The sequence below is a fragment of the Nelumbo nucifera genome, chromosome 2 (assembly GCF_055504915.1).
Source record: "Nelumbo nucifera cultivar China Antique chromosome 2, China Antique-T2T, whole genome shotgun sequence".
Classification (NCBI taxonomy): Eukaryota; Viridiplantae; Streptophyta; class Magnoliopsida; order Proteales; family Nelumbonaceae; genus Nelumbo; species Nelumbo nucifera.
The window spans coordinates 50,652,873-50,667,142 of NC_142650.1; the positions used below are offsets into that span (position 1 = coordinate 50,652,873).

A 14,270-nucleotide genomic window follows, 5' to 3' on the forward strand; every position below is an offset into this window, starting at 1 on the left:
TTTTCCTAGATCTTTCCTGCCCAGATAGTAGAATTTAGAAAGAGTCCTCTTCAGGGACTTTCTCTTGTTCATCTTTTTTCAACGCCTTAGTTCAGTCTTCTTCTGTGTCTCTCTCTTTTCCTGTTAAAGAAATCCGGTATTCTCCTATGCCGCCAAAGGTTAGGGCATTTTGCTAGGAAGTGGCTCTTCAAAAGATCAATACCATGTATTGTACTTCAAAGAAAAAGGCCAGACTGGAGTCTTTCCCCACATGTTTGTTACCTTTGCTTAAGAAATGGTGAGACGGCGACTCATCTTTTGATTTCTTGTCCTTTTGCTTATTATTTGTGGGATTGGTTCTCTTCTTTGTTTGATTACAGATGGAACCCCCCCTCGGGTGTGCTGAACCTTTTTTACTCTAGCTTCTTCTGACAACCAAGGAAAAGGGGTAGGGTAATGTGGAGAATAACAAGAGTTGCCATCCTATGGTCAATTTAGGAAGAGAGAAACAATAGGATCTTCCTAGGGCAAGAAAAATCTAAGGAAGCACTTGTGGAGGTTGTCACCATCAAGGTTATGCACTGGCTGAAAGTACATCATCTCTTCAAGGACTTCCCCTCAGCGGACTTAATTAGAAATTGGAGTGATATAGCTATTTCCTCGCTTTCCTCCCCTGTGGTACAAGATTGTTGGGTACCACCGCCTCAGTTCAGGGTGAAGCTAAACTTTGATGGAAGCTCCTTGGGTAATCCAGGTCAGTCAAGAGTTCGGGGTGTGTACAGAAACGAGGAAGGAAAAGTCTTGGCCCTTTACTTGGGCCCAATTGGGGTGGGAAATTCATTAAGGGTAGAAGTAATGGCCTTACTTCAAGGTTTGAAACTGGCGAAACAATGGGGAATGCAGCAATTAGAAGTAGAAGGAGACTCCAAGCTGGTAATAGGGTGGATGCAAAATGGAAACCTAGGAGTGTGGTCTCTTAGACAATCTCTAAGAGAGATTATTAGCTTAGCAAGGGAGATTGGGGTGCATTTTAATTGGGTAAGAAGGTCAGCAAATGGAATGGCTGACACTTTAGCTAAGCAAGGAGTTACTAGGGAGGCTTTGTTTTGGGCCTGTTTGTAAGTTTTTGAATTTCTTTTCCATCCATTTTGTGGGTGGTAAGCCTGTAATATTTTCAATTATCTAATGAAAGTTACCATTTCCTATCAAAAAAAAATGGATTGATCACTATACCCTTGGAAGTTTTATTATTTATATATTTTATCAACTAAAAGACAAAGCAATAAGTCATTCTATTAAGCAACTTCAGTCGCTATCAAACAGCCTATTGGGAACAACACTACCCATGAAGGCCAGGGCCCATCACCTGTCCTTATCCAACATGCCATCAGCTGAAGGAAGAAGAACCTCAGTGCCACATCAGCAGATCCTCTGTTAGAAGTTGTTACTAATGGAATCATGTAGGAGGGGACTCTATTTCATGGATTTTAAAGGCGGAGAGGTACTTTGAGTACCATGAAACACCCGGTCATTAGAGAGTTTCCATTGCCGCGATCCACTTGGAGAGAGAGGCAATATTGTGGTTCCAATGGTACCGCTAATCTCACCCCCAAGTGACTTGGGTTGAGTTCACTGACGCCCTCTGCGTCCAATTTGGTCCAACAAGGTACAAGGATTATGATGAACAGCTGTCCAGAGTGAAGCAAACGGGTTCTGTTCATGACTACCAAAATGAGTTCATGAAGCTCGCAACTCGAGTGTTTGACTGGCCGGAAAAGGCCTTAGTAGGGTCTTCATCGGAGGTCTTCGTGATGATATACGCCTGGAGGTGAAGGCTCTCCAGACAACAACTGTAATGGAAGCGGTGCGCATGGCTAGGGTTCAAGAGAAGAGACTAAAACAACTTAAGCAAGTCACTCGGTCCGTGGGTCCCATTCTCAAAACACCCCCGGTCTGAGATTTGTACCAATAAACCGCTAGGGGAAATGGCCAACCCCCTAGCCCAGAGGCCCACAATGCCTTTCAAATGCCTCCCCTAGGACAAGATACAAGCCCGGATTGTTCTTACAGCTAGGGTAGATGCAAAGCCTAGAATATCTCTTGCAGCTATAAGAACAATTTGTTGCCTCAATGATTGGAAGCAATGGGGAGTTTGGCTTGGACGAAGAAGATAGAGAGGAGGTATCTGGTACAGTGGTTTTGTTTAAAGAAGAAGAAATTGGAATTACTCCAAATCTTTCTTTGTTTCCACCAAAAGGGGTGAAAGGAGAACAAGACTCGCACAAGGTCATTGGGGAAAACTTTCGGTGCCTGAAAGGAGAAAATCCAGACCAAGACAAAAGTGCTTGGCAGGGTGCCCATAAGAGAAATGTTGAGGATCTTCAAATGCCTAATAGTGAGACACTAGGTGACGATAAGCAATAGAGTCTTGACTCCTGAGGGTGATCAGTGAGTACTATCACAGACAGGAGAATGTTCCCAACAAAACCTATTGCATAACCTTCCCTCCAGTCTTCTCCTCAGCATTCTTGTTCAGGTACAGTGGTCATTTCGGTTTTGGATACTAACTTTTGCTCCGTGCCTGTCAGTTGTTCTCCAGGTACTCTATAGCCTTCATATTTTCAAAACCAGATTATTGCTGATCAAAGGGTGATTGGAGAGGGTGAGAATATGGAAGGAGATGGAAGTTGAGGGAGATTGTGGCATTAGTAAAAATGAGGATGGCACTAAAGGTTTGAGGGTAGATGGGAGTGGAAAAGAAAGAGAGGTAGATAGAGCAACACATTGGAGAAGAAAGATGACAAGAATAAGGAATTTGTGGAGTTTGCTGAAAAACTAGGGTGTAGTGCCAAGGAGCCATTCAATAATGAAAGCTTAAGGAAGAATAAGGGTGAAGGAAAGGTGAGAAAAAGGAAGATGAGTGAAGTTAAAAGACTGAAGTTGGACATTGCAGGTGACAAGGAGTATAGTGCAAGGAGGGGAAGGACAAGAAGAGAAAGTAGGAAGGGTTTAATTGAAGGGGAGTAGAGAGTTACAATATGAAGATTTCAAGATAGAAAGTCCGTGGCTTAGGTAGTGCTAGAAAGAGAGCAATCATTGAGTGGTTAGGAAACAGAATCCAGATGCCCTTATCCTTTAGGAAACCAAACTGGCAAAATTTAATAGTAGGTGGGCAAGAACTGTCTGGAGAGATAGAGGAGTGAGTTGGGCAATGGCTCCATCCTAGGGGTCTTCTGGGGTACGGTTACCCTGTGGAGTAAGGAAAAGATGATTGTAATTGAAGAACTTGTGGGAAAGTTCACAGTTTCTATAAAGTTCCAGCAAATGGAGGATGGTTTTGAATGGGTATTAACAAATCTGTATGGTCCAAATGAGTACAAGGAGAGCATTCAAATGTGGGCAGAATTAGGAGATATATGAGGATTGTGGGAGGGGCCATGGTGTATTGGCGGAGATTTTAATGTGATCAAATTTACTAAATAAGGAAACAAATAATAAGAGACGGGATTACCACTAGTATGAGAAGGTTCAATCAATTCATTAGTGTGTTTGAGCTTAAAGAGCTGCCTTTTCTTCATAGTATCTATACTTGGTCCAACCTCCAAGCTAGCCCAATTTGTTCCAAACTAGATAGGTTCCTTTTCTCAGTGGATTGGGAGGAACATTGAGGTGGTCTTGTGTCTAGATCTCTACCTAGACTTACTTCGGACCATTGGCCTATATCCATTTGCAAGGAGGATTTTGTTGGGAGAGGACCAGCTCCCTTTCATTCTGAGAACATGTGGTTGTGTCATCTGGGATTTATAAGATTAAAGAATGGTGGGGGGAGAGCATCCCAAGAGTTGATTGGAAAGGGATGAGATTTCATAAGAAGTTGCAAGACTTAAAATCTAGAATCAAGGATTGGAACATCTTGGAGTTTGGGAAGATTGAAAAGAGAAAGCAATCTTTGGTCAACCAAATTGAGGATTTGGATAAAAAGGAGGAGAGGGTACTTTTGAGGAAGGAGATAAGGAAACTAGATGGTCCCTGAGGAAGCAAATGGAAAATATCCTTCATAAGGGGGAAATAAGTTGGAGATATAAGTCTAAGCATAAGTGGATCAAGGAGGGTGATAAGAACACTAGGTTCTCCCATGCAATGGCTATTAGAAGAAAGAGGAGTCTTATCTCAAAACTAGTGGTTGGCAGGATCTCTTTGACACTCCAAAGTGAGAAAGCCAAGGGTTCTAAAGAACATTTTAGATCAATTTATAAAAGACCTTTGAAGTAAAGAGTGTGGTTTGAAGGGCTTGATTGATTGGTCGAGGATACTAGGTGAAGTAAAAAACTGGTTGGAGAGGAGATTCAAGTAAGAGGAAATTAGGAAGGCGATTTTCTCAATGGATAGACACAAAGCACCAAGGCTAGATGGTTTCACAATGGCTATTACCAAGATTGCTAGGACATTTTGAAAAACGAATTGTTGGGACTGGTTGAGGAATTTTATGAAAGGGGAATAATTAACCCAGGTCCTAACTCAACTTTCATTGCCTTGGTGCATAAAAAAAGTGATGCAACACATCCTCGTGAGTTTAGGCCCATTAACATGAAGAACAGTCTATATAAAATTATAGCTAAGGTCCATCTTTGAGGATTAGGGTTGCTCTCCCCTACATCATCTCTCCAAACCAAGGTGCTTTTGTAAGGGTACCCAAATCACAAACCAAATCCTTATTGCTAATGAATGTGTGGAGGACTTCAAAAGATTTGGAAAGAAAGGCTTCGTTTGCAAATTGGATTTGGAGAAAGCCTATGATTTGGTGGATTGGACCTTTTTGTTTGAAGTCTTGAGGAGCTTTGGTTTTGGAGAAAGATGGTGTAAATGGATAAAGGGGTGTGTTAAGTCCTATCATTACTTCTTGCTGGTAAATGGAACTGTGGTGGATTTTTTCCTGGCATTGAGAGGGATTAGGCAAGGAGACCCCCTATCCCCCTTTCTATTCACTCTGATTGTTGAGGTTCTTGGTATGCTTATTGCTAGGGTAAACTCACAAGAGCTGTTAAGGGGCTGGAAGGTAGGTCGTGGCAATGTTTCAATTACTCACTTACAAGTTGCAAATGATACTTGGCTTTTTTGTGGAGGAAATAGAAACTAGGTTAGGAATCTCAAGTTGACAGTACAACTCTTTGAGCTAATGTCTAACCTCAAGGCGAATTTTGACAAGAGTTGTATTGTGGATGTTAATATGGAAGAAGGGGAGATGCTGGAGTATGCAAGCATTTTGGGTTTTGAGGCCAGGATGGCACTGAAGTATTGAGGGCTTCTTTTTGGGATCCTGTACTTAAAAGATTTGTCAAGAGACTCGCATCTTGGAAGAAAAGCTATCTATCCTTAGGAGGGAGGATCACTTTGATAAGAACTACTTTGGCCAATTTGCCTGTGTACTTTATGTTTGTTTTTAAGATGCCGGTGTGTGAATAGAAAATTGGAAAAGTTGATGTGGGATTTTTTATGGGAGACAAGGGAGGAGAAAAATGACCATAGAGTTAGCTGGGAAATGGTGAAGAGCAAGACAATTGGTGGGTTAGACCTAGGCAACTTACTGAAAAGGAATGAGGCTTTGCGGGTAAGTGGCTCTGGAAACTATGGTGGCATTTGATAAATCTAAAATCTGAAGTCTGAAAAGTGAAAAAGCTAATATTTTAGTCTGAAATCTGACAGTCTTTTTGAAATTAATTGAGGGTATTTTTGACTTTGGGTCTTACCATTTCAGATCTGAAAAAGTGTTTCAGATCATCTATTCAAATGCAAATTCAAGCGTGTTTGGCGTCTAAAAAGCAAGTTTTTCAGACATTAGACGTCTGAAAAGTGTTATCAAACGACCCCTACCTATGGAGAAAGACGAGCATTGGGCAAAGATAGTGATTGGTATTCATGGGCTTGCAACTGGCGGTTGGGATGCTGGAATGCTGACTGGGCCTACCAGAGCCTCTCCTTGGAAAGCCATTAATGTTGTCCTCCCATCCTTCCTATCCTTTATTATGTATGACCTTTGTTCTAGCAACCTTATAAAATTTTGGGAACAAGTTTGGGTGGGCAATCTCTCTTTGAAAGATAAATACCCCTCTGTCTTTGCCCTATGGCAATACAAAGATAAACCCGTGTTATCTTTCCTGGTTCCTTCAAGCTCAAGAATTGGCTTTGATTAGGATTTGGGTTTAAGGAGGGGTATGAGGTATTTAGAACTTATTGAGGTCCTGGGTTCACTTCATATCCTTGATGAGGTATACTTGGAATCCTCAAAACCTGACAATCGTATTTGGGTCCTATCCTCCTCTGGTTCCTTTTCATGTGCTTCTTTTCTCAAGGCCCTTATTCAACCTATTGATTCTTTGGGAAGTCCATTTCCAATGGATGAGGTTTGGGGTAATCCTATCCTCCAAGAGTTGGGGGTCTTTGTTAGGAAACCTTCCTGAAAAGAATTAATACCTATGATCTACTCCAAAGGAAAAGAACAAACTAGTGCTTATCTCCACACTGGTGTGTCATGTGCAAGGATAATGGAGATTAATCTTCTGCCCTTTTGTTACTTTTATTTGGGAATGGTTTTTCTCATTGTTTGGGTGCAGGTGGTCTCCCCCAACCAATATGCAAAGCTTGTTTGATTCCTCTGTCTTGAGGTGGCCAAAGAAAAGGGGGTGAGTCTTATGAGGATGTGTTAGGGTGGCTGTAAGTTGGACCATATGGGAAGAAAGAAATCAAAGACCATTTTCAGATAAGGAAAGAAGTAAAGAAGCTACCAATAGAAACCATTATGGTGAGAGTGGTTCATTGGGTAAAATCTATGGATATGTTTGTCAACTTCTCAACAGGTGATATCTTGAACAAATGGAAGGAAGTGGCCAGCTCTGATTGTCATAGATCCACCAATATAAGTCCAGTTTGGTCCCCTCCAATGTTTAATTACATCAAACTAAACTTTGATGGGAGTAGTGCTGGAAACCCAAGTCCTTCTGATATTGGAAGGGTCTTTAGAGATGGTGAGGGCAGAGTTATTGGATTATATTCAGGCCCAATTAGAGTAGGTGACTCCTCTAAGGGCTAAGGTTATGGTTGTCATGAGAGGAGTGCAAAAGGCAAAGGAATTGGATGTTAGGAAGTTGATTATCGAAGGTGACTCAAAGTTGGTAGTGGAGTGGTTGCAAAAGGAAGAAAAGGGTCTCTGGATCTTCAACAATGAGAAAAAGAAATTCAAATGGCTGACTAAAGATATGGATGTGCAATTCAGCTGGGTTAAAAGGACTGCAAATGCTTTTTCTGATGTTTTAGCAAAACAAGGGGCAGGAAGGAATCAATTGTTTTGGGCTCAATTGTATTTGCATATTTGTTGTTTTGAGGTAAGACAGTTTACCTCTCCCAATCCTGTAATTATTTTTATATTTTTTATAGTTCTAATGAAATTCAGTTATTGATCAAAAAAAAATATCCATTTTAATCGACAGTGACAGCACTTTGAACTTCATCACTAAGCTGTTTGCCCGCCAGCTAGTTATGGTGATCCATCACACTCCTTCCTTTTCAGTTTATGTAGATAATGGTCAGCAGATTACCTGTGACGGGGTATGTAAGAATGAGGGCCTAAGGATAAAAGGTCATAACTTCTGGGTGGACGGTGGACCTCCACCCCCTCGAGTTTAGTGGGGCTGATATTGTATTAGGAGTACAATTGGTTACGCCAATTGGGCCCTGTCATGCACAATTGAGCCCAGATGACTATGGACTTTACAAAAGACAGCTCATCTTGCCATTTACAGGGCCACCCACCTAGATCCCCACAGCCAGAAAGACTCCAAACCATCATATGCATCTCACATGCCTCCGGCCAACCAATTTTTATGCACCCGGACCTTGAACCCACTAACCCTACCCTTGTAACTTCTGAAACCAGCCCAATAACCCTTGATCAGCAGCAGGCCCTGAAGCTATTATTGGACAACACGAAGATGTCATCGATGAGCCCATGCCTCCGGCCAACCAATTTTTATGCACCCGGACCTTGAACCCACTAGCCCTACCCTTGTAACTTCTGAAACCAGCCCAATAACCCTTGATCAGCAGCAGGCCCTGAAGCTATTATTGGACAACACGAAGATGTCATCGATGAGCCCACCCAGTTACCTCCTCAATGGGCCCAAGACCATCGGATACCCTTACTGCCGGGTACCTTACCCCCCAACATCAGACCTTACCGATACCCCTATTTTCTTTAAGTAGTGGTAGTCTTTCTCCATTTACATTTATCCACCTAATTCTTAGCACTTATTTCTCGTTCATATTTTGATGCGCACATCCACCACCATTAATTTATTTTGTATAGTTAGGCTTTCCCCTAGAATAATTCTTAGCACCTATATTCATCCTTCTTTTTAAAGTATGCATTATGCATATACTATTGCAATATTATAAGCAGTTGCAAAATCTAAAATTGTATCTCCTGATTCATTCCTCTCCCCAAATCCAAACCCTCTGTGCACCCTATCACATCCCACACTTCCTTGTCCCATATAAACATATCAAATTCAGATCACCCTTAACATGATCAAATTTGAATTCAAATTCGGAGAACTGGATGTTGCTTGCAGCCCTATACCCCAGATGTGGGGCACATCGATGTATATACCATATTCTTTGATTCATAATAATAAAAGGGGTAAATTACAGATAGGTACTTTAGGGGTAGTGACAGATAGGTACTCTGAACTTTCAAATGTGACACTTGAGTTACCCCAAACTCCCAGAAATAGACATTCCAGTCCAACCATTAGTATTCCATCAGTTATCCACAGCATGTGAACGCCACATGCAACTTTAAACATTCCAAAATCCAAAACTACCCTTCTTTCTATGTGTTTGTGATAAACCTTGTAATTAATAATAATAAAATAGAGCCATTAATAAATAATAACAGATCAAAGAATTATATATTATTCTCTCTAAGTGTTTGTGATAAACCTAGTGATTAATAATAATAGAAGAGTAAAAGAAGTAGCTTTTATTGTTGTAGTAGTTATAGATATTGTTGTTGCTTGAGATAAATAAATAAATATAAATATGGGCATTTTGCTTGAGATAAATAAATATAACGTGGGTTAACGGCACTGGACTGAGATGTCTATTTCTAGAAGTCCGGGGTACTTGAGTGTCACATTTGAAGTTCAGGGTACATATCTGTCACTACCCCCAAAGTACAGCATACCTACATGTAATTTACCCTAATAAAAGTTGATTACTACTGATAGTGCTGTCAATGGGTTGGATCTGGACCAAGTTAGAGCAGATCCAGTCCTGAACTAATAAATAAATGTACAGAACCAAACCCCATAGGACCTAATAGTAACAGACACAGAACCAACCAGTTATTAAGTGAGAGTATTGAGTATGACTTGAGTAGATTCAATTATAATTGAGAGCTCTATATTAACCTGTAGTTTGACAATAAGCCTGCAAATTTGTTATGTTCACACATTTGGACATGATAATATTACAACCATACCATGAGAAAGACAGGTATTAGACTATGGGTATCTTTGTATTTGGCTAATATATATCATCAGGAGACGTAATGCAGATTAAAACCCTATGTAATTGGGTCAGTTTGGTCCTGTCGGGCATACCTGACCCATTGCATTGAGAACCCTGGTTACTGATTCAAAAAAACGGCATATGTTTAAAAAGATTACCAAAAAAAGTAGTTTCAATATGAACATAATGGTTCCTCTCTGTTTTTTCTTACTAATCTGTCCAATAGGTACAGCAGTTGGTAGATAATATTTAGAAACTTGAAATTTCAATGTCTAGGCTAAACAAAAAATCAAGATCAAGTAAAAAATTACATGCAAAAAGGAAAAACAATCAGAAAGAAGCTGCATTAAGGGGTTAATTTGCTAAGAGACAGTTGTTTTGATTTCACTATTTAAATTGGAGTTTGGTTTAGTTATTATTTAGTTGCCAGTTGCCTCATTGGAAGGCTAGGGTTTACCAATTTTTGTTATGTTGGATTTGCTTCATTCTTTCCTCTTGTACTCTTTTCTTGCTTCATTGATTTAAAGAACAGTTTCCATTACTGACAAAAGAAATAAAATAAAGAAGATACCTCTAAGTCATCCTCATCATGAGAGATCCGTCTTCGCACATGTCTTTCTTGTTCTTCTTTTGCAGTCACCTTCAATACAACATCCAGTCAAAATAAATCTGAGTCATTACAATAGGAGTTGACACAGGAGTTACCATGCAAAACAACAGGTCAAATCTGTAAGGATATAAAAGCATGCCTCATCATCATCATCATCTGGATCTTCAGTTTTCTTCCTAAAATGCTTTTGACGGGAATCTACTCTTTTAGATTGAGAAGAAATGACAGTTGAAGAGACTTGATGGTCACCATTATCGCCATCGTCATTGTCATCATCCAAAATTGCATAGCTCTTTTGCTTCCTCACCAACATAGCTGCTTCTTTTTCCTGTTTTTGATACAACTGACCACATGGGAAGGGGCAAAAAAATATTCATACAAGATAATTAAGATATCATTTACAGAATGAAAAAGAATGTAAACAACTTTATTTCTAGAGACACATTACATACAGTGATTCTATTGGGAACAAAACAGATCAAAAAGATAACTTGTGTGGTTCAGGAATATATATAATTCTATCCAAACTAACTTTACAAGGCTCCGTCTTGGGAGGAACTCAAAAATATCAGTAGACATCTAAAGTAGACAAAGACCTGAAATCACCCAAGTTGAAAGAACTGAACCTCCACAGAACAACCTAGCCTATAATACAAATACCTCCTTACCATAGTCCACTCCCCATGGACCACCAGATCCAGCATCATCCTCTCTCTGACGTCACATGCCCTAGAGGAAGAAAAGGCCATCTATCCAATAGACTAAATAAAGCCCGGGGAAAAAAGGAACAAATAAACATTTTTTGGAAGCATCATCTGTCTAGAACAAAAGATGAATTTGGATTTGGCATAAGAATATCCCTTAAATGTCATGAAACACATGGACTTACATTCAAACCAGATGTTTTATGAGGAACTTTGGCATGGATCTCTTCAGCAAATGTCCGCATTGCAGTTGATGATGATAACCCAAATTCTACAAGCTTAGCCGCAACCTCAGCAGGTGAAGCCGCTTGCTTAGCTTCAAAATCAACAACAGTTTTACCACAGGCAGCTTATGTAATATCCACACTAATGCTACATAAATGGTTCTACAAACAAATTGTAAAGTAGGGAAATTCATTGACTTACCTAATCCGATCACATACTGGACAACCGTAGGCTGTGAATATCCAAAGAGTGACATCAATTTGTCTGAGACCCATGTCTTTAGATTTCTTTCATCACCCATTTTCCTCTGAGATGTGGACTCTACTAGCAGGGCAACAATGAAGTTTCATGAGTCCATGTTCAAATGCAGTATTCTTAATTAATTCATAGAGAAATGTTTGCACAAGTGGTACTTAAAATTCCAAACCATCAATTTCAATGAACCATATTACAGGGAGAAGAAGAAGAACTCCCCCCCCCCCCTGTGCTCTGCAAATATTTTGGTTCTATTATATGATTTACATGAGATATTTGGGCTCAAATATATTGTCCAGTAAATTTAGTTTGCTTAGTTAATTGAACACTACATGGCTTTTTTTTGCTCATAGTTTTAGTTTTTTTTATGAGCAATATTATAATTTTATTAATTCAGAATTAGAATCGTGATTTCATGCAAAATCCCACTGAGAGGCGCAAGCTGCAGCCCCTCCTGGAAGCTTACAAGTAAACTAGGAATAAATTACAGAAATCACGGCTGAGCCCAAAACAGTTCTTCCCTATTTACTCCTTGCTTGGCTAACACATCAGCCAAAAGTATTTGCTGATCTCCCCACCACTGTACAGAAACCAACATATTCCTTGTCAACCAACTAAATTTCTTCATTTCATTCTTGTAGCACCATATGACATCCTCAGGATTTTTCAACCAGCCCACCACCACCTTGGAATCCCCTTCAATTATCAAATGCTCTATCCCCAACTGGTTTGCAAATTGCACCCCTTGTACAGCAGCGAATAGCTCTGCCCTTATAGAGTCTCCAAATCCAAAAGGGCCTGAGTAAAGCAAAACAATCTCTCCACTCTCATTCCTCAGAACACCCCCCATTCCGGATAATCCTGGGTTACCCATGCTACTTCCATCAAAGTCCAGGTTCAATGAGCCTTCAGACGGAGGAGCCCAGCTTGTAATTATCTTGTTCTTAAAGGATGAACACCTCGCTACTGCTGACCAGTTTCTCCAAAAGTCATTAAATGAGAATTGATGAAAATTTTCCAGTCTTCAGCCACAGTATTGCCCTATGCAGCACACGGTCTTCCAGTTCCTGGCTGCTCCTTTCCTTTTCTTGAAAAATTCAAGCATTCCTTTCTTCCCATAATGTCCAAAACAAGGCAGCATGAGCACATCTCCACATAATTCTCCCTCTTTTTGTAGGCCAAGAGAAAGTAGAATGATCAAAGATCATGCGAACTTCTGCTAGTAAGCTCCAACTACTCCCAAACAACAAGAGTAACCAAGCCCATAGGTCTGAAGAAAATGGACAAGATATTAGTAGATGGTATCAATCCTCCCCATGAGCTCTACAGAAGATACACCAGTTGGGATAAATACATGGGAAAGGTCTTCTCTTTTGTAAGTTATCTAGAGTGTTTACTTTCCCATAGTATACTTCCTAACAAAAAGCCATAATCTTGGGGAGAACTGGCCTACACCAAATTTCCTTTGACAGAAAGGGTTATTGGGCATAAGATTGAGAGATGGACTTGAAGTAAGAAGCAATGTTTTAAAACACGGAGGCGTGACGCGAGGTGTTCCACTACCTAGAGGCGTGAGGCGTAGTTCAAAACACAAGAGGTGTAAGCCTCCCGAACACAAGGAGGCATAAACCTCCTTAAGAGGTGGGGGTTATGAGGAGGAGGAAGGGGAGGAGGATGAAGAGGATGGGGGGATCTCATTTTTTCTTTATTTTTAATAAGAATCTTTTATATTAAGAAGAACAAAGATGCATAACATTAGTTGAAAGGGGGTCTTGTCAAAGCGAAGGTGAGCGAAAACAAATTGGGCTGCATCGAAAAGGGGCCAGAGGGGTCTAGGGGGTGAAGCCCCCAGCCAAAGGGGCAAGGGGCAAACCACTTTCTTTCCCCTTATCTTTTCTTCTCTTCCCTTTCCTTTTCTTTGCTTTCTTTTTCTCTTTTTTTCTTCTCATTCTTTTTCTTTCCCTTCCTTTCTTTTCTTTTCTTTTCTTTTCCTTTCTTTTCCTTTCCTTTCCTTTTTTTTCTTTTTTCTTTTTTTCTATCTTTTTATAAGATGTGCATGAGGTGCATGAGGCGTACGCCTCTAGCACGCCTCATGAAAAAAGCGCATGAGGCATATGCCTCAAAGGTGACGTCACCTCTGGCATACGCCTCAGGGCGTTTTGGGAGCGCCTCGCCTGGAGGCGTGCCTCCAGGCATACACCTCCCACGCCTTTTAAAACACTGGTAAGAAGCACAAGTAAAGATCCCTTTGGGTCTAGGAGCCTACGCCTCTAGCACGCCTCATGAAAAAAGCGCATGAGGCATATGCCTCAAAGGTGTCGTCACCTCTGGCATACGCCTCAAGGCGTTTTGGAGCGCCTCGCCTAGAGGCATGCCTCCAGGCATACACCTCCCACACCTTTTAAAACACTAGTAAGAAGCACAAGTAAAGATCCCTTTGAGTCTAGGAGCTTACACCCTTTTGTCTGGCTTGAAGGGATCCAAGCAGACCTGATTAAGGCAACAAAGCAAGTCAGAGAGAGATTCAATTTCACCATCCCTTAATCCCCTACGAAACCCGAAATCCCAATTAGGAGCAATAGGCATTCCCGAGGATGAAACAAATTTTGCGACCACATCTTTTTTATATAAAGAAACAGAAAATAACAAAGGGAAAAGGTCCTTTAGAGGGGTGTCCCCTACCCAGATGTCCTCCCAAAAGGTGAAAAGCAGATAGCATTGCCAGAACAAACTTCATACTTGATAAACCTGAGAAATTGAGGAAGGATGTTGTGAATGGCCTTCCAAGGTGCTGCCAAGTTAGCCTACCTTGATACACCAGCATCCCATCCATTCTCTGGAATCCCATGAATGCTTCCCACCACCTCATGCCACAACCTCTCGCTTTCCAATGGCCATCGCCACAACCATTTCCCTAATAGAGCTTGATTTTT

The 14,270-nt window shown here is 40.7% G+C and overlaps 1 protein-coding gene across 6 annotated transcripts in view; it reads right to left on the bottom strand.

Moving 5' to 3' along the window:
* Positions 1-14,270, bottom strand: part of LOC104601108 (pre-mRNA-splicing factor ATP-dependent RNA helicase DEAH1-like) — a 76,418-nt gene that overhangs the window by 51,701 nt on the left and 10,447 nt on the right. For 3 of the 6 annotated variants that reach the window (XR_016082633.1, XM_010264303.2, XM_010264304.2), the window contains exons 3-6: positions 11,284-11,403; positions 11,043-11,173; positions 10,293-10,496; positions 10,115-10,183 (exon numbers count right to left, since the gene is read on the bottom strand). Coding sequence is in view for 5 of the 6 variants with exons in the window: in XM_010264303.2 (XP_010262605.1) it covers positions 10,115-10,183; positions 10,293-10,496; positions 11,043-11,173; positions 11,284-11,383 (504 nt within the window). In the remaining variant the exon portion in view is untranslated. Of the gene's footprint in view, positions 1-10,114; positions 10,184-10,292; positions 10,497-11,042; positions 11,174-11,283; positions 11,407-14,270 lie in introns of all 6 variants that reach the window. The other 3 variants (XM_088898482.1, XM_088898483.1, XM_088898484.1) reach the window with 2 other exon arrangements.